The sequence below is a fragment of the Elgaria multicarinata genome, chromosome 15 (assembly GCF_023053635.1).
Source record: "Elgaria multicarinata webbii isolate HBS135686 ecotype San Diego chromosome 15, rElgMul1.1.pri, whole genome shotgun sequence".
Lineage (NCBI taxonomy): Eukaryota > Metazoa > Chordata > Lepidosauria > Squamata > Anguidae > Elgaria > Elgaria multicarinata.
In genome coordinates, this window is record NC_086185.1 from 14,477,879 (window position 1) to 14,499,447 (window position 21,569).

General features: G+C 45.5%; 1 protein-coding gene across 1 annotated transcript in view; it reads right to left on the reverse strand.

The window, feature by feature from the left end:
• Positions 1 to 21,569, reverse strand: part of MID2 (midline 2) — a 203,374-nt gene that overhangs the window by 51,776 nt on the left and 130,029 nt on the right. Inside the window, exon 3 of the mRNA XM_063141880.1 lies at positions 2,182 to 2,277. Coding sequence (XP_062997950.1) covers positions 2,182 to 2,277 — 96 coding nt within the window. The remainder of the gene's footprint in view (positions 1 to 2,181; positions 2,278 to 21,569) is intronic.

The following is a 21,569-nucleotide window of genomic DNA, read 5'->3' on the forward strand; positions in this document are numbered from 1 at the left end:
AACTACCTTCTGTCCATCCCTAATATCTAGCTCTGCTTTCAGTTATGATGGAAAAACAGAGTTTCCAACCCCCAAGGCCTGATGTGGAGTTTAGAATGCACTTGCAGGGAGAGTCAACATATAATTCCTTTGCTGGAGGAACTGCACTGGCTGCCTATTTCCTACCGGACCAGGTTCAAGGTTCTAATATTAGTGTACAAAGCCCTAAACAACTTGGGACCAAGGTACCTGAGAGAGTGCTTTCTCCCTTACCAGCCTGCCCAGTCACTGAGGTCATCTGAGGGCATGTTCCTGGTGATTCCACATAGACCTGGGCTCTGACTGGAGTCCACCAGAAGAAGAGCCTTCAGTGTGGTGGCCCCCTTTCTTTGAAGGTTAGGTAGGCATCAATGTTGTACTGCTTCTGGTGCCTCCTGAAAACATTGCTGTTTCAGAAAGCTTTCCATGAATGAGCAGCCAGACTGAGACCCAAGTTGGGCAAAATTTAGCCCATGGGCCTGAGGCTCAATGCCCCTGAACTAACTAAATAACCAATTATAGATCCGGCTGCCATAGATCAGTATCTCTACTTCCATTATTAAAAGAAGAAGAAGAAGAGGAGGAGGAGGAGGAGGAGGAGGAGGAGGGGGGGGGGAAGAAGGAGAAGAAGAAGAGGAGGAGGAGGAGGAGGAGGAGGAGGAGGAGGAAGGAAGGAGGAGGAGAAGAAGAAGAAGAAGAAGGAGGAGGAGGAGGAGGAGGAGGAGGAGGAGGAGGAAGAAGAAGAAGAAGAAGAAGAAGAAGAAGAAGAAGAAGAAGAAGAAGAAGAAGGAAGAAGGGAGGAGGAGGAGGAGGAGGAGGAGGAGGAGGAGGAGGAGAAGAAGAAGAAGAAGAAGAAGAAGAAGAAGAAGAAGAAGAAGAAGAAGAAGAAGAAGAAGAAGAAGAAGAAGAAGGAGCTTGTTCAAAGAACCGCTTCTTAATTTAGTAACTGAAAATCAATAGCCCATTAAGAAGAAACTAATTGCTATGGCTTCTCCCCTTGCACTGCCTTGGTAAACAAAGCAGCGAGCTAATTCACTATTAATTGTTCGCCTTTGGAAGGAATAAGGCATTAAAGTGCTTTGTTGCCTTCAGATGCGCTGGGCGAGGGCTGGTTGTTGATGGAGCCGCTGCCCTCGTTGCTTAATAGCCACCGGGAAGCAATAATCTGTTGGCATCTGCTTTTTACTGGGCGTAATGAGATGGCTGGGGGTGGACAGGAAGGGATGAGACGGCACCCTTGGGAAACCAAACAAAAAGGTGCTTGATTGGGTTCTTCGGAGATAAAGAGTTTCAGAGACTGCCTGGATAGGAAGGGGGCAATTTTCCTCCATGGGATTCAAGGCGAGCTCCTTGCTCCTTTGCTTTTTCGTTCCTGCCGTGTGCAAAGCCAATCCACCGCCCTCGAAATGTTCAGTGCCTGAAGAGGCTTCTGCCTAGTATGAGACACAGCCCCAACCATGCTCCATAACCACAGTTTAAACACGCCCACTAACCATTTGCTGCAAACGGAGTAGCGGCTTAACCATGGCTTAGCGTGTCGTCCGAACAGGCCCAGTGAAGGAAAATGAGCAGGGAGAGTTTGTCAAGAAGCAAGCTACCAGAGACACAAAAACGTGCAAGACGGCTCAGCGGGGAATGATTTCATGCATGTTTCTGTTTGTCAAACAGTCTGTACTAGGTGATGTACAAAAACGAAACGAACAGGTCCTTGGCTGCAGATTCACAATCTAAAAAAAAAAGATGTAAGGGGAGGTGGGGAAAAAGAGGGGACTTGAGAAAGAAAAAGAAACCCTGAACGAGCCAGGAGCTAAGGCTAAGACTAGAAGGAAGGAAACAGGTGGGTGCGATTTTGGTGGGCCTGCGGGACTTCAACTCCCATGATTCCCAGCCAAACTGGCCAATGGTGGGAGTTGCAGTCCAAGACCTTTGGAATGACTAGCTTGGGAAAGGCTGTTTTATTAGACGACGCTGAACAGCTGCCCACGCTGCTCCACGTTCTTGCATCACCTTGCAGAGGGTTTGGTAACCAGCACCCAACGACGGAATTCCCTCTGGCTGTTCTGCCCCTCACCCCAAAGCATCAACTGCTCCCCCACCCCACCCCCAGCACACAGGTACCATCATCCCCTCACCGCCACCGTGGATCCGTAAGCCAACACGTACCTCCACCTGCTGGCAGATCTGTATCAGTTTGGCCATCTGGTTTTCTAGCTCACTATTGCGCTTAACCAGGTTCGTGAGGTTCATCTCCAGTGTTTGCTGCCAGCACAGAAAAGAGAGAGAGGAGACAAGGAGAAGGAAAAAACAAACAAAGAATAAACATCAATAAGCTATGGAGACCAGATAAGGCAACCAAAGGGTCCCCAGTAACACAAACGCAGGGCATACAAAAGTCGGGCACGTCAAGGCAGCAGCAAAATTACCGCCTTCGCTGCCCAGGGCCAGATCTACAGTAGTCTAATAACGTGGTTATTGTCCATTCCTAACGTTGCTGTCTGTGTCGGTTTTGATAATCACAGGGCACACTATGGGGATCTAGAAGTACTTACATTTTCCCTTTATGTTATAAATTCATTAATCCAAGGCACACTGTTTGTTCTTCCGTTGTAGCTGTTCTCTGTCTCCTCTGTGTTTAGGCGAGCTTCTCAGTTTGCTCCGCCCACTTCCTGTCCCCCCCTTTGCTAACTCCGCCCACTTCCTGTCCCCCCTTTGCTAACTCCGCCCACTTCCTGTCCCCCTTCTTCCCTTCCTGTCCCCCCCTTTGCTAACTCATCTGCTCATGCTCGTAATTTCAACATGTGGAAACCAGGGTAGCAATTGGCTGATCACTCAATTCAACATTTTCGGAGAAGAGCTAACGTCGTTAGAACAGGGCACATGATTTCTAAATAAGCGCTAGTACTCAGCAACAACGAACTGGGACAACGAAATCAAGGAGGTAAGTACAATTCATTTACAACTGAAGATACAGAGGGTCATGTGATGCTTTGCGTCACAGTTGCTGATTCATAACGTTGCCTCGGCCGACTATTGCTGGACTCAGTGGAATGAGTGGTTTGCACCCATTATTATTATTATTATTATTATTATTATTATTATTATTATTATTTATTACATTTATATACCGCCCCATAGCCAAAGCTCTCTGGGCGGTTTACAAAAGTTAAAAACAGTGAACATTAAAAAGAAATATACAAAATTTAAAACCATAAAAAGCATAAAATGCAAACAAAAACAGACAATATCCATTTAAAAACAACTATTCTGGGGTCAGTTAAAAAAACTCAGCATATGCTGCTAAATGCTGTTCAATGCCTGGGAGAAGAGAAAAGTTTTGATCTGGCGCTGAAAAGATAACAACGTTGGCGCCAGGCGAGCCTCGTCAGGGAGATCATTCCATAATAGAGGGGCCACCACTGAAAAGGCCCTCTCCCTGGTTGCCATTCTCCGAGCTTCCCTTGGGGTAGACACCCGGAGGAGAACCTTAGATGCTGAGCGTAGTGTACGGGTAGGTTCATGTCAGGAGAGGCGTTCCATCAGGTATTGTGGTCCCAAGCCATGTAAGGCTTTATAGGTTAAACGTGTTATGGTGCTGGGGTGAACCGTGAGCCAGAAAGCCAAAGCCAGTGGGGGAAACCAAAGGGAAGGTTCATCTGAAGCTATTCCCCCCACCCCTGAGGTCAGATCTAACTAGCAAAGCCCTTTCATTGGGAAAACCAGGACATGCTTCACTAAGCAAATAAATGGGAACAAAACACATATAAATTGGTAACTCGTTGAAGATACATACTCAAAACACCTATGTTTCAAGCCAGGCGGGTCAGGGGGAATAAATCCTGAGTGGTTTGAAAGGAGCAGAATGACTTCCCGTCTAAAACAGGGTCATTACAGATCGGATTAGTGAGGCCCAGGAAGACCAGAGCAGACTAGGTGAAGCCTGTAAAAGAGAGCAGAGTCTTGCAAGGGGGTGAACGAGCACGTCAGAGTTCCTGTTGGTCAGCAGATAAGCTAATTCGGGATTGGAAGAACGGCCTGTGTTGAAAAGGGTCCTTTCTCACAGTTCTAGAGTGCTCCTGGATTGCTCTGGGATATGCAAGTGGTCACTATATGACCGGGACTTCCTGTGATTAGCTTTGGTTGGTATGCCAGCTGCCCCCATCCTGGAAAAGGCAGACTTGGCCCCAGTGAGACATGTCTTAGGCCGAGGGTTTAGCCCGGTGCGAGGCCCGGGCTCCCTGCTGTGTGTGCAGATGACGCACAGGGGATCCCGGGGTCAGGCCGGGCTAAACCCTCCCTTGACCCGGGATAACCGGATCCACTTGTGGCCCGGTTTTTCCACAGCCCAGGGCTGAGCCCAGGGCTGCGGAAGGTCTAGCTGGTTCCGTGGCTTTTCCCGGCTGCTCGCTTAATTGCGAGTAGCCAGGAGAAGCTGCGCACTGGGCACAGCGCTGTGCTGGGGGGGGGAAGAGATGGGGGCCAGGGGGGAAAGAGCGGACCCGGCGGGAGAGATGGGGGGAAGAGCGGAGCCAGGGTGGGGGGATCACGGACGGGGGGGCAGAGGGGGCATCGGACATGGTGGGCAGGTGATCAGGCAGGCGGGTGATCAGGCGGGCATGGCGAGTGGGCGGGCGATCGGACAGGGGGGCATCAGACATGGCAGATGGGGTGAAGAAGAATGGGGCCAGGGCAAGGAGATCGGGGACGGGGGGTGGAGGGGGCATTCCCCTTTAGCCCCTGTACAGGGGGCAAATTGAGTGGGATTAGTAGTAGCTGGGAGGAAACTTTAACTCTCTACATACAGTAGTCCTAATACTGTTTGGGGGTCCTGAACGCTTATCTGGAAGTAATTTCAAAAGTTACGTTCAGCTACATGCTAAGCATTTAAGCAGAATGTAGTTTAACTCCCACACACATTACAATCAGAAAGACTGAAAGGTTAAGCCAAGAAAACTTAAGAGTTTGTTAGGAAATCTGACTGTGCTTCCCATATTTAAATAAAGGATTATGTGCGGTTCTGTTGCTACACAAAATCATAATAATCTCCAATTCGTTGCTGCAGAAATTGCTAAGTATTCATGCTTTGTTGCGCCAGTAAATATTCAGATTATGCATTTTTATTCCTGTTTTCCCCCAGCTACCAGAATGTGGTCTTTGCATGCCTAGTATTTCCAGTCAGGGATATATAAACAGTGTGCTAAAAAGGAAAATAAATACATTCTCTGCCAAGGCAATCCAGCATTCAGGTTTCACCTTGTTAACTTGTTTTATTTTCCACTGAGCTGTAACACACCACATTTCACTAATCAAAGTCATCTCATGGATTAGCAGAAGGTACATTTCATCTACCGATAGATCTCTGTGTGTTTTGCAGGGGATCCGCTCAGCAACAGCACCAATAAAATGGTGTCCCTCCAACCCCCAAATTAGGCTGCTGAAATTAAGACAGCTTTAGGAGGGTGGGGTGAAAAACCAAGAATGGATTTTTATATCAAAGAGCTTCAAGTGTGGGCCAAGACTTTCCATTCCTTAATTCTACAGCTTTGAGCCACTCTTTTGCACCTGACTGACTCCAGTTGGTGGACCTTGAGATTCCAGTAAAAAAAAAGTAGATTCCAGAAGCCTGAAGTCTGTCACGCCTGATGGATCTGATAAAGCAGGGTACAATCTAGGAAACCTTGCACTGCAGTGACCCAGTTAGTTTCTTCATACTAATTTACGCAATATTAATTTTAATCGCATACACATCAATGGAAAACTGTTCAAAACTGTTTTAACCCTGCACATTCTTTTCTCCAGTCCGTTTTTTTTAATGTTGACCTTACAGCTTCAATCTTTTCCCCATAAAAGTCCCTCCCTGTTAGATACTTGATGTTAGTCTTTTATACGTTCAGCCATATATTCACACCCCCAATACACACAATGAAATTTAATCTAATCTGCAAAAAAGCAGGACAGAAGAAAATAAGGGAGAAAGGGCAGGCAATGTCAACCAATGGCCATCAACATAACCCTGCCTGTAGGATGCAAGCATCTTCTGACGCCTTGCTGTATGTCCCACCCTAAAAAGAGGTCCTTTTGGTGAGAATGCCGGACAGGGCCTTTCCTGTGGCAGCACCCTGGTTGCGGAATTCCCTCCCTAAGGAGGTTAGACCAGTTCCCATCCTGACATCTTTTCAGCAGGCAGCAGAAACATTTCTGCTCTGCCTGGCATTTAATCGTTTATAATTTGAGAATGAAGTTTTTAACGCCATGTTTTAATTCCATCATTGTTCAAATTGCTGTTGTAATATTTTGTTTTGTAGACAAGAATTAGGGTGACCATATGAAAAGGAGGACAGGGCTCCTGTATCTTTAACAGTTGTATTGAAAATGGAATTTCAGCAGGTGTCATTTGTATATATGAAGAACCTGGTGAAATTCCCTCTTCATCACAACAGTTAAAGCTGCCCTCTTTTAAATCTGGTCACTCTAGTATAGCTCCTGCACTTTAACTGTGGTGATGAAGAGGGAATTTCACCAGGTTTTCCATATATACAAATGACACCTGCTGAAACTGTAAAAGTTACAGGAGCCCTGTCCTCCTTTTCATATGGTCACCCTACAAGAATACAATTCACAAGAACACAAATACAACAATCTTACAAGCTGTACTGCACTGTTTTCCAAGATCAAAACAAAACTGAGTTACAAAGTACACATACCGCAGAGGATACTCCGAACTATAAGGACAGGTGTTCTTATGTATGTAGCCAAGGCACTCAGCATGTGGTGACCTGCAGCACTTTAAAGGGATACTACATTTCTTTTAGATAGCAACAGAAGTTCAAAGAATACTCAAGAGCAAGCTTATTACCAGGAGACCAGGATGCAACGGGTTCCTTATAATAGTAGAACCTGTTACAGTAAAGTTATAACTTCCAGATTTTCATGACGTCCCATAACTAAGTGCAGTAGAGTTGGTAAGTTTGGTGCTTTTGTATCCTTTCTGTTCGTGAATTGTATTCTGGTCAAGAGTGTATTTGTAGACTCTGGGGAACTTTCAAAGTGTGTTTGATTTGATTTTGTCGTCCGCATCTCTTTAGAGGCAAGGAGCTGTATAGAAATGCCTTAAATAAATATCAGACAAACAAAAACAAAAACGGGTGAACTAGAATATTTCTTTTATTGTAAGTTTTTAATTGTGTTTTTAATTTTGTGTGTGTGTGTTAGGTTTTAATTCAGATTTTATTGCTAGCTGCCTTGAGTTCCCCTTTTTGGTGGAAGGGCATGATATAAATAAAAGGAAGGAAGGAAGGAAGGAAGGAAGGAAGGAAGGAAGAAGTATAATACGAAACACTAGATATTCTTCCTGTTCCTTGTCCTTCTCTTCCAGCAGGCCTATCCAGAGGAATTTTAGGATGCTTTTAGGATGTTTTTAGGGTTTTTTTTTAACAGTATACTATGTTTTTAATCAGTATTTTATGTATTTCAGTATTTTATGTCTTTTATGCTTGCTGTTGTTCCCCGTCTCTATATTATTATTATTATTATTATTATTATTATTATTATTATTATTATTATTATTATTTGACCAATGCCAACAGTCTCTTTCCCATTCAACTAGCATCGGCACTGCAAAAGTCAACAGTGATTAATAACTGATAGCCCTGGAACAATCACCCTTCTTCCAAGCCCATTCTGTCTCGTGCTAACCGTTGGTAGGTTGCCATCTCTCCCCCTGAGTGCTCCGTGATGCAGTATTTATCAAGCAAAAACACAACCCAGACCAGCAGAGAAGCAGCCCATTTGAAACTATTTAAGATCTCGGCGGACGCACGGTGGACGAGTATTTCTGGCTATCAATAATTAAAATGACACTGCAATTCCATTTAAAAAAAGAAACCCCAACATGGTTCTGCTCCAAGAAAAAGAAAAACCCCACTCACAACCTGTTGTATGACGTGTCATGAAAACGATCTCTCATTAATATTGCAATTTCTGAAGTCAAAGGAGGGTTTTCCCCTACGGAGCATTTTTTTTTGTTTTTTAACTCAAGCTTGGCATGAAATGGAGGCTTCCATCTTTTAGCCTACAACTCGCAGCATTCCTGGCCATTGGTCATGCTGTCTGGAGGTGATGAGAGTTGAAGACCATGTATCTAACAACTGGCTAATCCATCCCTCTATCTAGAAAATGATTAAACCATCCCTCTATCTAGAAACTGACTAATACATCCATCTATTTAGAAACTGGCTAAACCATCCATTTATCTAGAAACTGACTAATCCATCCATCTATCTAGAAACTGACTAAACCATTCATCTATCTAGAAACTAACTAATCCATCCCTCTATCTAGAAACTGACTAAACCATCCATCCATCTAGAAACTGACTAATCCATCCATCTATCTAGAAACTGACTAATCCATCCATCTATCTAGAAACTGACTAATCCATCTAACTAGAAACTGACTAATCCATCCATCTATCTAGAAACTGACTAATCCATCCATCTATCTAGAAAATGACTAATCCATCCATCTATCTAGAAAATGACTAAACCATCCATCTATCTAGAAAATGACTAATTAATCCTTCTAGAAACTGGCTGAGAACCTTTGAGTGTTTAGAACAGCCTTCCCCAACCTGGCACCTTCTGGATGTTTTGGCCCACAACTCGCACTATTCCTGGCCATTGGTCATGCTAACTGGTGGGAGCTGAAGACCAAAATATCTGGAGAGCAACCGGTTGAGGAAGACTAGCTTAGAATTTCTCTTAAAAGCCTAAGTTTGAATCCCTATATATTTGGCCATGTTTGTAATGCTGAACTGGGTTTGCCACCTCTTTCTTTTCCTGACAGGTTCCTCATCTTTAACAGCTACATGGCTGGAAGGTAACGCCTGGTCCTCTCCATGCTGGGAATAGTTGTACCTATTGAATTTGGATGGTGCAGATGGGTTAGAATTTAGTTTAGTGCGGGGGGGGGGGGAGGGGGAATCTATGCACTTTCCAAACTTCTCTGATTTCTTCATAAACGGGATGGAAATTGATTGTTTTTAAAATCAAATGTGGAAGGAAACAAAACTGGCCAATTGGTCCATCCCTATGTTGGACACTAATCAAAATATTGTCAAGCATTCCATGAAGTCAAATATTAAATCTATCCTGGACTGAGGAAGCATGAAACAAATGCATATGAGCCATCATCACAGCGATACAGGTGCCAAGAGGTCTGGGCTACTACTAAGTCCAGTGCATTTGTCATTAAGAGGGGAAGTTTCTGGGTTATCTTTCACGAGGGTCTGTCAAGCTTGAAGGGGCAAGGTGAGGGAGAAGAGGAAGACTAGGGCTGTGCATTGCTTCAGGCCCAAAGCCCAAATCTGAACCAAATTGGCCTGCCTTGACCCAAATCCAGATCAGGACCAGATCAGGTCAAAGCAATTCGAAGAACTTCGGGAAGCCTCAGTTTGACTCGGAGTGATAGTGAGCTGCCACCCCCACCCGCGGGACTTACCTGTCCTCAAGGAGAGATGCTATTTTCAATGACGATAGGGGCCTGAGTCTAAGGTCTCAAACTACAGCAGCCGTAAAGCAACATTTCTGGCTCTCAACGAGGACAGGCAGCTTCTGGGCAGCTCAGGTAAGTCCCATGGATGGGCAGGTGCGGCAATAAGTCCAGGTTTGGGAGTGATCTGTGGGGAGTCCAATGGACTCCCAGTTGGTGGCATGCCCGGCTGATCAGTGGGTGCCCAAAAACCCACAATGGCCAACCCACTTCCTGTGTCCAGATCTCACTTTGGATCTGGATCTGAAGCTCCCCTAGTCGAATCAGGGCCAATTCAGAACTCCCAAATCTGCCTCCAAAGAGAATCGTGTGTCCGTGTCCATACACAGCCCTAATTGTCTCTGTAATTAGCATGATTCTTTCTATCCTTTGTTCCTGTTCTAAAATGAATGCTTTAAAGACATCGACAAGTTTAACCAAGTGAGCTTGTTTAAAACATGTCCCATGCAGGCATAAGGGTATATTGAATATTTGCTGTTTTCACAGAGCTAAATCTGCTATTCTAAACAAACTGCTATTGATCTTTTTTTAAAAAAAAGCCAGCTGGTTACAGCCCTTTACTATCATGTTTTCTTACAGCTCAATGCTATTAAGAGCATAATTTGACTAAAAACACAGAACATTTCACTTGCTAATTATCTCTCTCATCGGCAGCTTGGCAGTTCTGATATTCCAGCTTTGAAACAGGAACAGATCCTCTTTAATGTTTTAATGCAGCTAATGAAGGAAAATTAGCGGGGAGATTTTTCCAGGAAGCGAGCTACCAGACACACAAAAATGTGCAAGACAGCTCTACGAGAACCTGCGTTTCTTCCCGAATGACTTCATGCGTGTTTCTGTTTGTCAAGCAGCCTGTTTGATTTATGCTGAATGTCAATTCACAGAGAGCCAACAGACATTTTAATGAAAAGCAGATTCCTCCAAGTGGTTCAGAGGCTCTCAAAAATGTGAAACAATAATGGCAACAAATCTCTCTTTGATGTTCGCCTTGGTGCCAGGGCTGGCGTCAAGGGTAAACACAGTGGGGCACCTGTCAAGGGCCCACACCCCAGCAGGGGGCCTCCTGGAATTGTTCCTCCTCTTCTCCATGGTGACTTCCTCCTTCATCCAGACAATGGTGGTGCTGAGAAGGAGGAGCAGCAGATCCCACTGCCAACTTTCTTGTTGGCTCTCTGCCTGCCCAGCAATCACCTGCGGGATTGCCTTCTCCCATACAGTCCGCCCCACACACTCAGGTCCTCTGGGGCGAACTTACTTCAGTCAGCCATGACTAGGCTGACATCAGTTTCCCAGAGGACCTTTTCTTCTGTCGCCCCTGGATTATGGAACGGCCTGCCAGAGGAGATTCGTAATATTAACTCCCTCTGTGATTTTAAGGCAGCTTTGAAGACTAGCCTTTTCCGGCAGGCCTACCCAGATTAATGTTAAATCAAGAATTTTTAAAAAATATATTGATTCCTGCACTAATGTTGTTCCCCGGCTCGATCTAAAGGGAGAAGCAGGTAAGAAATAAAATTATGATGATGATGATGATGATGATGCAACTGGTGGCAATGAGAAAGAGGATGAGAAGCAATAGCACCTGGTGACAATGGTGGTGAAAAGGTAAACTCACTGTCATGTCTAGCCCTGCTCCCCTTGGGTTGGAAGAAGGTGTTTCAGGTGATCAAGCAGAATCAGACTCTGAAGTAGAGGAGCCGGTGCCAGACACAGGCCAGCCTGTACCAGTGGGGGAGAAAGCTCTCATGGGCTCTTCACCAGCTGGGAGTGAACCCTCTCCAGAGCTTATCTCGTCAAGGGCAAACAATACACAGTCAGTGGGAAGCCAACATTCTTCCAAAAGGGAGAGCATGGAGGGGTTAGCCGATCCTAGAGTACGCCGCAGATTAAAACAGATGGAGTGAAACGCGAGAGAAAGTCAGCCCGGCTTGCATCACATCAGAAGCCACCTCAGAACTACTCTCTCTGAAGTTAACACGTCTTGGGAAAAGGCTTTCTATTCTGCTTGAAACGGCAATTGTCTCACTTAGTTTGCATAGTTTTGCCTAGGGAAAAGTTCCTAGAGATTAGACTCTCTTCAGGTGGGAAGGAATGTTTATTGCTTAAATAAACTTTGTGGATTTCTTAGCAGGCCTCGTGATTGTCTCCCAAGAAGGCAGGAGGTTTGGAGAAACACGATACTCACTGAGGGAGGAGGCCTATTGAGGGTGTCTTGCCCAAGGGCTCTCAAGACACCAAAAAGGACAACACCCAAGAGTTTACCCCTATAAAAGAAAATAGGCCGGCTGCAGGCTGGCACCAACCAACAGGTTGAGACTCGGGGCATTACAAAAGGGCAAAGCTAAAGACACACTTGCCTTTGTCTCTTTTATTATTATTATTTATTTATATAGCGCCATCAATGTACATTTTTGTACTTTTGCGAGGGTCCTTGAGAACCCAGAGCCAGCCCCCTTGCCCCGGAAAAAGTGAGGATGCTCCAGCCCTTATTGAGTTTCATTGCTGCCAATCACAACTCCACTTGTGAAGGAGGACTGGGTCTGAATACCTTTGATAACTACCTAGAAGAGGACCTTTCTGCAGGTGCTGAAGAGCTGAGAAACGTTGCATCAGCAGAAATGGCCTCTGCGACACGGTGAGTGGTTTTAGATCATTGGTAGAACTCAGGGTTGAAGAACGTAAGAAGAGTCATGCTGGATGAGATCAAAGGTTCATCTAACCCAGCATGCCGTTCCCCACAACGGCCAACCAGAATGCCTCTGGGATGCCCACATGCAGGATGTGACGGCAACAGCCCTCTTCTGCAGTTCTTCACCAACAAGGGGTATTGAGAAGCATACTCCCTCTGATCCTGGAGACAGTATACGGTCGACAAGATTCCTAACCATTGGGCAGAATCCAATAGGGCATTTAGGCCCTTGGCGATTCCTTTCTGCCCCACCAATTCCCTTCTGCAAGCGATGGGTCCCGCCAATGCCATTGCACAAGCAAGACTCACTGCTTATGCAATGGTTCTTTATAGGACAATCTGAGCAAGTTATTGGACAAATTCCAGCAGACGCTGATAAATGGTAGCAATATTTATAAATGTTAATTAAGAGAATTGAACTTTTTATGCACATTAACCGCAAAATTGAAAGTAGCCTAATATCCCTGTAACATCTAATAACCCTTTAACTGTTGTAGCAGCTCACTTTCTGGCTTTCCTGGTCATTCAAGATCTGTATCTTGTTCTTTAAGGCAGCTCATGATTTGTGTCTTTCTTTGTCTTGTTCTTTAGCTGTAGACTTTCCAATCCACTTGCTTCTTGGGACCATTCTGTCTGAATCTGATATCATTCTCTCCAAATCCAGTTCTTTCACTGTCCCACTGACCAACACAACACCCTCTTCACTGGACCAGGCTTAACTCTTCCTCCTCCCTTTTCTAACCGCTTCTTAATTGCCCCCCCATCCATCTTCCTCCTTCCCAACATTCCATAATCATAGTACTATTGTAGTTTTTGCCACACTTACCCATGGGAAATCCAGCGTTTTCTAGGCAAAGCCCCAAAACGGGCAGAAACGTCCATTTCTGGAAGAAGCCAGGTCAGTGCAGCTCCCTTACGTGAGTTCCACCAACCTGCCTCCTTCCAGAAACGAGCATTTCCACTCCTTTCACATTGTTCCAGAAGCACCAAATTGCCGTTGTGCAATTGCCGTTGCGCAACAGAACTGCCAGGGAGAAGAGAATCAGCTGGGGCAGCCGTGTCCCATTGAATCCTGCCCATTGATAGCCTTATCCTTCATGAATCTGTCTAATCCCCTTTGAAAGCTGCCCAAGTCAGCAGCCATCACTATGTCTTGGGGGAGTGAGTTCTATCAATCAAGTACGTACCACACTTCCTCTTGTCATGAATCTCTAGTCAATCAGATTAACCGAATGACTCCCATGCTCTAATATTATGAGAGAGGGAGGGGAAATTGATCTCTAACTCCTTTCTCCAATACACAGTTTTATGAGCCTCTACCATCTCTCTCTCTCTCTCACACACACACACACACACGGCCCCCCTCTTTTTTTAAAAAAATGTTGTAGCCCAGGTGCATTCCATTAACCATGGTTAAGCAGCATGGTTTAGCGTGTTGTCTGAATGGGGCCACAGTGGTGCCATGGGCATCAGCATGCCCTCAGAGAATTTTCTTGGGGTTTCTGATGTCCCCTACCCTTCCTACGTTTGGGTGGTGTTGTTTTTTAATACCTACATGTTTTCCCGGCAGCTGGGTTCAGCTCAAAGCAGAGTAAGGTCCTGTAGCTCTTTCCATCCTCTTTTCCCATGAGTGTTTCTGGGCTCAGAAGCGTTCCCACAAAATGATGCTGGCTGGTGGCTGCAGGGTGACGCTTTCACCTGCAACCCGCCCATTTTGGGGTGGTGCCCGGGGCACTTTCTCAAATTGCCAAATATTTTTTCGCGCCCTCTTGACCGCCAAAAGACTGATTCTACAACATTGGAAAGATAAAACCACACTCCCTATAATGCCATGGATTGGAGACAAGGGCATTGCTAGACCTGCCGGGATAAGCCGGCAGGGAGGCGGGGCGACGGCGCGCTAACCCAGCCTCCTAGACGGCCGACGCGCAGGGACTACGGAAGCCCTGCAGCGTCTGCCATTTTTTTGTTTTGTTTTAAAGGGGCCACGTGCGGCCCGAAGACTCCGGACAAGGTAAGGGGTTTTTTTTTACTTAAGCTCCCCCATCGCCCTCCCTCCCCGTCCCCATCCCGTGTGTCGCCCTCCGCCCTCTCGTGTGTCGCGTCTGTCTCCCTCTGCCCCCTTCGCTCTCCCGTGTGTCGCGTCTGTCACCCTCTGCCCCCCTCGCCCTCCCGTGTGTCGCGTCTGTCTCCCTCTGCCCCCTTCGCCCTCCTGTGTGTCGCGTCTGTCTCCCTCTGCCCCCCTCGCCCTCCCATGTGTCGCGTCTGTCTCCCTCCGCCATCCCCCTCTCCTGCCGGTCCGGCCTTCCCCCCCATCTCCCCCCCTGGATGCCCCTGGCCCAATGGCCACAGTGCTCATAAGAGCGCTGTGCCAGTCCGTGGCTTTTTGCGGCTACTCGCGAGTAAGCGAGTAGCCGCAAAAAGCCACGGAAGTCTCTAGACGTTCTCTAGACGTTCTCTAGAACGTCTAGACATTCTCTAGACGTTCTCTAGAACGTCTCTAGACGTTCTCTAGAAGTCTTCCGCCGGAGCTGCGGAAAAGGCGCACCATAAGCGACTTCGCTTATGGCGCGTTAGAGGAGGCTTCAGTACGGCCTGGGGCCGGATTCCCCTGTGCGTCATGTGGACGCACAGCAGGGAAACTGGCTCTCAAGGCGTGCTAAGGCCTCGTCTAGCAAGGCCCTTAGCAACATTAGCAACATTTGAAAGAGTGGCATACAGGCGCCATTTATAAATCAACTTATACTCAGACATTTGGTCTGCCTTCACGGACATTTATGTGTAATTTATGCTATTTTCCCTTTCTTCTTTTTTGATTTAGAACGTTGTGATATTTGAAACTGAGGCTTTTGAAGTATGTTGTTGCATATGTCCATACTTTTCTTTTCTTTTTTCTTTTATGCTTTTTATTTTGTTCAATAAAATTCACGATTTAAAAATTGATTAAGAACATAAAATTGCCAAATATGTCAAAGGGCCTAAAAAAGTTGCCTGCTCTGGTTGTCACATCAGAAAGGCGCTTCAGCGTTTTCTGCATTTATTTCCATAATAATATCCTTTTTTCAGATGTGGTGACCAGAACTATGTAATATTCCAAGTCTGGCCGTAGCATAGATTTTCAAAATGGTTTTGTATGCAGAATGTCCCCAGTTCAACCTTTGGCATCTCAACTTCAAAAAGAAAAAGGTCCGAAGTAGCAGGGCTGAAGACCCCCTAGAGCAGTGGTCCCCAACCTTTTTGGCACCAGGGACCAGTTTCGTGGAAGACAATTTTTCCATGGATCCGGGGGGGGTGTTGAGGGAATGGTTTTGGGAAGCCACGCCTGCCCGCCCCCACTCCAGCATCCTGGCTTTGCTTCAGCTGGGTGGGCGCCCAGCCGAAGCAAAGCCAGGACGCTGGGACAGGCAGGCGGCTTCGGAACGGCGCACCCGGAAGTCGCTCTCCCAGAGCGGCTTCCAGCTGGGTGCGCCGTTCCGAAGCTGCTGCCCCACTCCAGCATCCTGGCTTTGCTTTGGCTGGGCAGGCGAGATGGCGCCCGGCACCCAGGTACGCTGAGGTGGGGTGGGGGTGGGTGGGTGAAAGCAGCTCACCTGCGCGGCCCGGTTCCTAACAGGCCACAGACCAGTACCGGTCTGTGGCCCAGGGGTTGGGGACCCCTGCCCTAGAGAACTTCCACCAATCAGAGTTAATAATGCTGAGCAAAATGGACCAATAGTTTAGTCTGGTATAAGGCAGCATCTTACAGCTATTAAAGACACAGGAACACTCTCCGCTCACCATCAGAATTAGGAATGTATGGAACTGCCTATACCCAGTCATTGGCAATTTCTCCTGTATCTATTTTTAAGTCCATTCCATCCTGTTTCCATTAATGCTTGCGTGTGTGTGTGTGTGTGTGTTTAATTCCAATAAAATATGTATATAAATATGTATTTAAATATGTAATTTTGAAGGTCCTTGCTCACAAAAATATGCATTTAGAAACATATTTATCTAAACGGACACATTTTATCAGCATTTTAAAACACGTCAGTACTATTTCTCCTTCATCTTTTAGCCAAATGCATTGCAAAATTTGGAGCAGTGAGAAATTGGAAGAGCAATTGCATTCTGATCCACAAATACGGAATCCCTCAAGCATCCCTCATCCAAATTGCCAACTCTTACTCTTTTAATGCTCGTTGCCAAGGAAAGGAGAAGGAGAAGAAAGTTCCAGGTTCTGTAATGATGAGAATGAACTTTTAGTTCTTAACACGGATCTTGGTTCTCTTGATTACAGATAAAAGCTCAAAAGCATGGTTCCAGTATGCCTGAAGGCAAATAAAAGAGAGACTGATATCTGTTTCTGAAATCTCATTATTTGGGGCAGGGCGTGGGAGTCTGCCTTAGGGGTTTTGAGTATTTAGGAGTGATAGCAGCAAAAGACTGCTCTGCAGGCTCAAGGGAGACAAACAGATGAGAAAAACATATTCCAGTCCTTGAGACTACACTCAAGATTTTAAAATGAGAGCGCTGCTTTATAGGGCCTAAATAATATTATATAAAAGAGCTCATGGACTGGCTACCGATCCATTTCCAGGTTCAATTCAACCTGCTGGACACTCATAGTACAAACCAGATGTGGGAAACTTGTGTCCTTCCAGATGTTTTGACCTTCACCTTCTATAGCCAATAGTGATGGATGGTGAGAGTTATAGGCCCAAAAAACTCCATGCCCTAAACAGTTTGGACCCAGAATACATACAGGATTATGGTAGCATTCCTGCTGCGATCCTAGTGAGAATTCCCCTTGTCCAAGGCCTTTCTCACCCCAGCAGGAACCCCCTTCCCTCACACACATTTCGTTTCACTGCCACCAGGAGTTTTAAGGCTCAGGTGCAAGCTTTACTCAGTCCTCTCTCTGTATGGACACACAGGCCGTTTCTACACCAGCTTAATAGTCCGGGCTGGTCACGGACGAGTCCCTGTGCATTCAAATGATGCACAGGGATTCCTGGGGGTGGGGGGGATGGGGACGGGTTTTCCCAGGGATAAATAAACCCTAGGAAAATCCGATTCTTCCCGCAGTCTCGGGATTGTCTGCCCCTGCTTCATCCCACCTCCTCACAAGTAAACGTGAGGAGGCAGGAAATGAGCATGGGGGAAGGAGCTCTCCGGGCACTCAGTGCCCATCGGGGCGGGGAGCAGGAGCAGGATGGTTTTTTAAAATAATAATAATAATAATAATACAGTTTTGTTGGAGCACAAGTGCGCTCATCTCCACTTTTTTTAAAAAAAGAAAATGGCGGGCGCGACATCCCTCCTTCCTCCCGTGATGTCGCCCGCCGTGTGTGAATCCAGGGGGAGGATGTCGCGAGCAGAATATCATGAGATCCTCCCCCCTCCCTCCCGGAAGGCCGGGAGGCATAGAAAGGGCCACAGATTTATGCTTCAACCTTATATTCTTTCTTTATTACCTCCCCGTTATGCAGCCACGAGCAGGAGGCATAGGATTTTATAAACAAAGAAAGCTTTATTACCGTATTTCTTCGATTTTAAGACACACTTTTTTCCCCATATAAACATCTCTAAAACCAGGGTGTGTCTTAGAATCGCGGGTGTGTTTATTATTTCTTCAAATCAAAGCTTTTTTTTCCTGTTGGTGGTAGTGAAATTAGTGTGCGTCTTACAATCGATGGCGTCTTACAATCGAAGAAATACGGTAATTACAATAATACATTGCTGAATAATAAACAAATAACTCTTAATAATTCTAATGATTACCCAATGTTTCCTAACGTTCTGTATCACACACTCGAATGGTCCTTGTTCAAGCACCACAGACCTTCACTGGGTCCTTAACTCCTCCCCTGACTCTATCAGTGCATTTCCCTATCTCTGATCTAAACCCTCCATCATCTTGTCCCGGTCAGCCTCGCACAGTCACAGCACCCAGGTTATATAGCATGCATACACTTTACCCCTCCTTCTCCCTCTCTCAGCCAATCAGCACCCACATGCAAATCCACCATTCTCACCCTAGAGATACTTAACCAAACCACAGATTTATAACAAGAACGCACAATCATAATCATAAACTCGGTATGTGCAGACATGTAACGTCCCAACTATCTCCTGCCTTTAAAAGCCACTTGCCCCTTAAAACCGACTGAAGAAGGTCTCCTGCGTATCCTGTCTGTATCTGAAGCACAGTTTGCTTTCTCTGTGTCGGCGCCTGGATTGTGGAACTCTCTGCTCTAGCAGATCCATCTGGTGCTCTCTTTAATTATCTTTCTCTGCCTTTTGAAGATTTATTCCGGCAGGCATTTTAAAATTGATCTGGCTCATCTGTGTGGGTTTTTGTTTGTTTCTCTCTCTCTCTTTCGTTCTCTCTCAATATTGTTTTCTAAAATTGTTTCTCGGATTTTATATCGTTCCGCCACCTTGGGCATCTTTGGATGAAATGACAGGATATACAATTTGCTAAAATAAAATAAAACACAGCAAGGGACTCTCCTTGTGGTTCCAGGCCCTAGTGAGAAAAGAAGCAGAGATGACAACTTGAAAGGCCTGGAAAACTTTCAACTATCCTAACTTTATCCACTGTAAGTAGGATGTGTCTTAAAGAAGAGCCATGCTGGATCAGACCAAGGGTCCATCTAGTCCAGCATTCTGTTCACACCGTGGCCCACCAGCCATCGGCCAGGGACCAACAAAGCAGGACATGGTGCAACAGCACCCTCCCACCCATGTTCCCCAGCAACTGGGGCACACAAGCTTACTGCCTCGGATACTGGAGGTAGCACATAGCCATCAGGTCCAGTAGCCATTGATAGCCTTCTCCTGAACAGCTCTTTTTTTTCCACTAGAAACTTGAGATCTGCTAAGCAGAGCCAGACACAAAATCAAGGCTCAAGGGGTGAAATCAATTCTCTATTGTCATTGTTCTTATTGTAGATTGTTACAAGGGCTTTTGGGTATATGTGTGTGTGCATAAGTACGTCTGCTTATATGTTTGTATGTACACATTTTTTATAAATTGTACAGTTACTGCACTTTTAAGGTTTTTAATTTATGTAAAGTGCCTAGGGAGCTTTGGTTATTGGCTATCAAAATGTAATGAATGAATGAATGAATCTACATCACCCCATAAATATAAATCTACTTCTAAATGGTCAGAAATTCGCACAACTCTAAAACTGGCCAAGCAACCAATTAGTACTCCTTTTTAACAGATGAGGAACATTGAGACTGAAAGATAATCAATTAGCACAAGGCTGGCTAATCGAGAGACTTTTCCCCCTGCAATTTTACTTGCTCTCGTTAAAGTAGTGGGAATTAGAAGCCCTTGTAAGATCTACTGCAAATCATCTAGAGATTTATCAGTAGATGTGAATTTACCTTGTCCCTGTTCCTGGGCTGGTGAATTTGTGGCTGTGATGAGATTTGAGCTAGGGACTTATTGGCTCATGCAGACATGAAATGGCAATAGTTCTAGCATGGTTACCAACTTCCAGGGTCCAGTTAGATGACTTCCCAATGATAGGGTGACCATATGAAAAGGAGGACAGGGCTCCTGAATCTTTAACAGTTGCATAGAAAAGGAAATTTCAGCAGGTGTCATTTCTATATATGGAGAACCTGGTGAGATTCCCTCTTCATCACAACAGTTAAAGCTGCAGGAGCTATACTTGAGTGACCAGATTTAAAAAAGGGCAGGGCACCTGCAACTTTAACTGTTGTGATGAAGAGGAAATTTCACCAGGTTCCCCATACATACAAATGACACCTGCTGAAATTTCCTTTTCAATACAACTGTTAAAGATACAGGAGCCCTGCCCTCCTTTTGATCAGCTTGCCTTTTGGCTACAGATGGGGGAGAAATTCATGCACACTTCTTGAACCAATACACGAACTGAACCAAAGTTACCTTTCATTATTCACTTTTCCAAATTTTGTGATGCAATTCTCCGTTGTTGTTTTTTTAAAAAAATGCATACAAACATACATATATGCTAAGGGAACATGCACACAAAAATTCATGAAAATGAAGTTTTCAAAATGCATAATATATATGGGGAAACTGTATGCAAAAATGCATGTATTAATCAAAGTACAAAAATGTAGATAATTAGGAGGAATTTACAAGAACATGCATACGAATGTTTGTGCAGGCTTTTTCAAAAAGCAAACTTATGCAGAAATTGGACAAAAACAAACTTAAGGTTAGAAAAGGGTGAGACTGAGAGATTCTGAAATTGGCAATTTTATCCAGCTCTACCTCTGATACTATGGGTTGGTTCAGACATAATGACAAACCCATCCCTGGCTTGCAGCAAATCACAGCTTTGCTGTTTCATCCAATGCAGAAAACTATGGAAACTACTGATCCTGGCTTGCTCTGTAAGCCAGGATCAAATTGTGGTTTCAATGCTACCAAAACAGGCTAGCACAAACTACAGTTAACCAATTAGAATGAGAAAGGAAGGTATCGTTTTCTGCAAACGAAGAAGGGAGGAATGGAACTGTGGCCTATGAGGAGAGTGCATGAGCCCACAGGTCCTTAAAAGGTTCACTTCCATAGTGGCAAACCATGGTTTGGCATTACATCTGAACCAAGTTCCATAAGTGTTTTGTCCTGGAATGCTAGTCTAAAACAATGGTGGTGAACCTCAGGCCTGTGGGCCAAATCTGGCCTGCTTGGGGTCCCATCTGGCTCCCTGGAGTTCCCCAGATGGCCCCACCCCCTTTCCTTCACTGATTATTTGGCACCTTCCCAGCTTTTGGAACTGGGTTTCTTTTCTCCATTCTAAAAGGCTGAAATGCCTCTCCTAAGCTTAGTCACCAGCAGTAAGACCTTTAAGCTAAAATATGCTGCTGGCAATTTTGTCTCTGCCCCCTTTTCCTTTGGACCTGCCCCCTGCTGGAATGTGGCCCCCGAGAGCTTCTCTGAAATCGAAAGCGGACCTCAGAGGTTCAACATGCCTGGTCTAAAATGATGTGCATACAGAAATCCTTCTAGGTGTCATTTCCTGTCTACAGAAGTACTCCAAGCCGCTCCGAAAACATGTACTAAGAACTGCCACTGATAAAAGAGCCCTGCATCTCCCCAGGTGTTAAACCCGCAATTAGCACATCGCAACAAACCCTGTGGAAGAGGAGACCATTGCCCATGTACCCTGCACCATCGTTGCGAGTAGGAGAACAACAAAAGCGACCGATATTAATAAGCCGCCGGCGACGGAAATGAAAGAGGTTAAAGAGAAGTGCCAGAATTAATGCTGAGAAGGGCTCCGAGGGGACCTCGGCCGAGCTATTCCGGCAAAATTACCGGGAG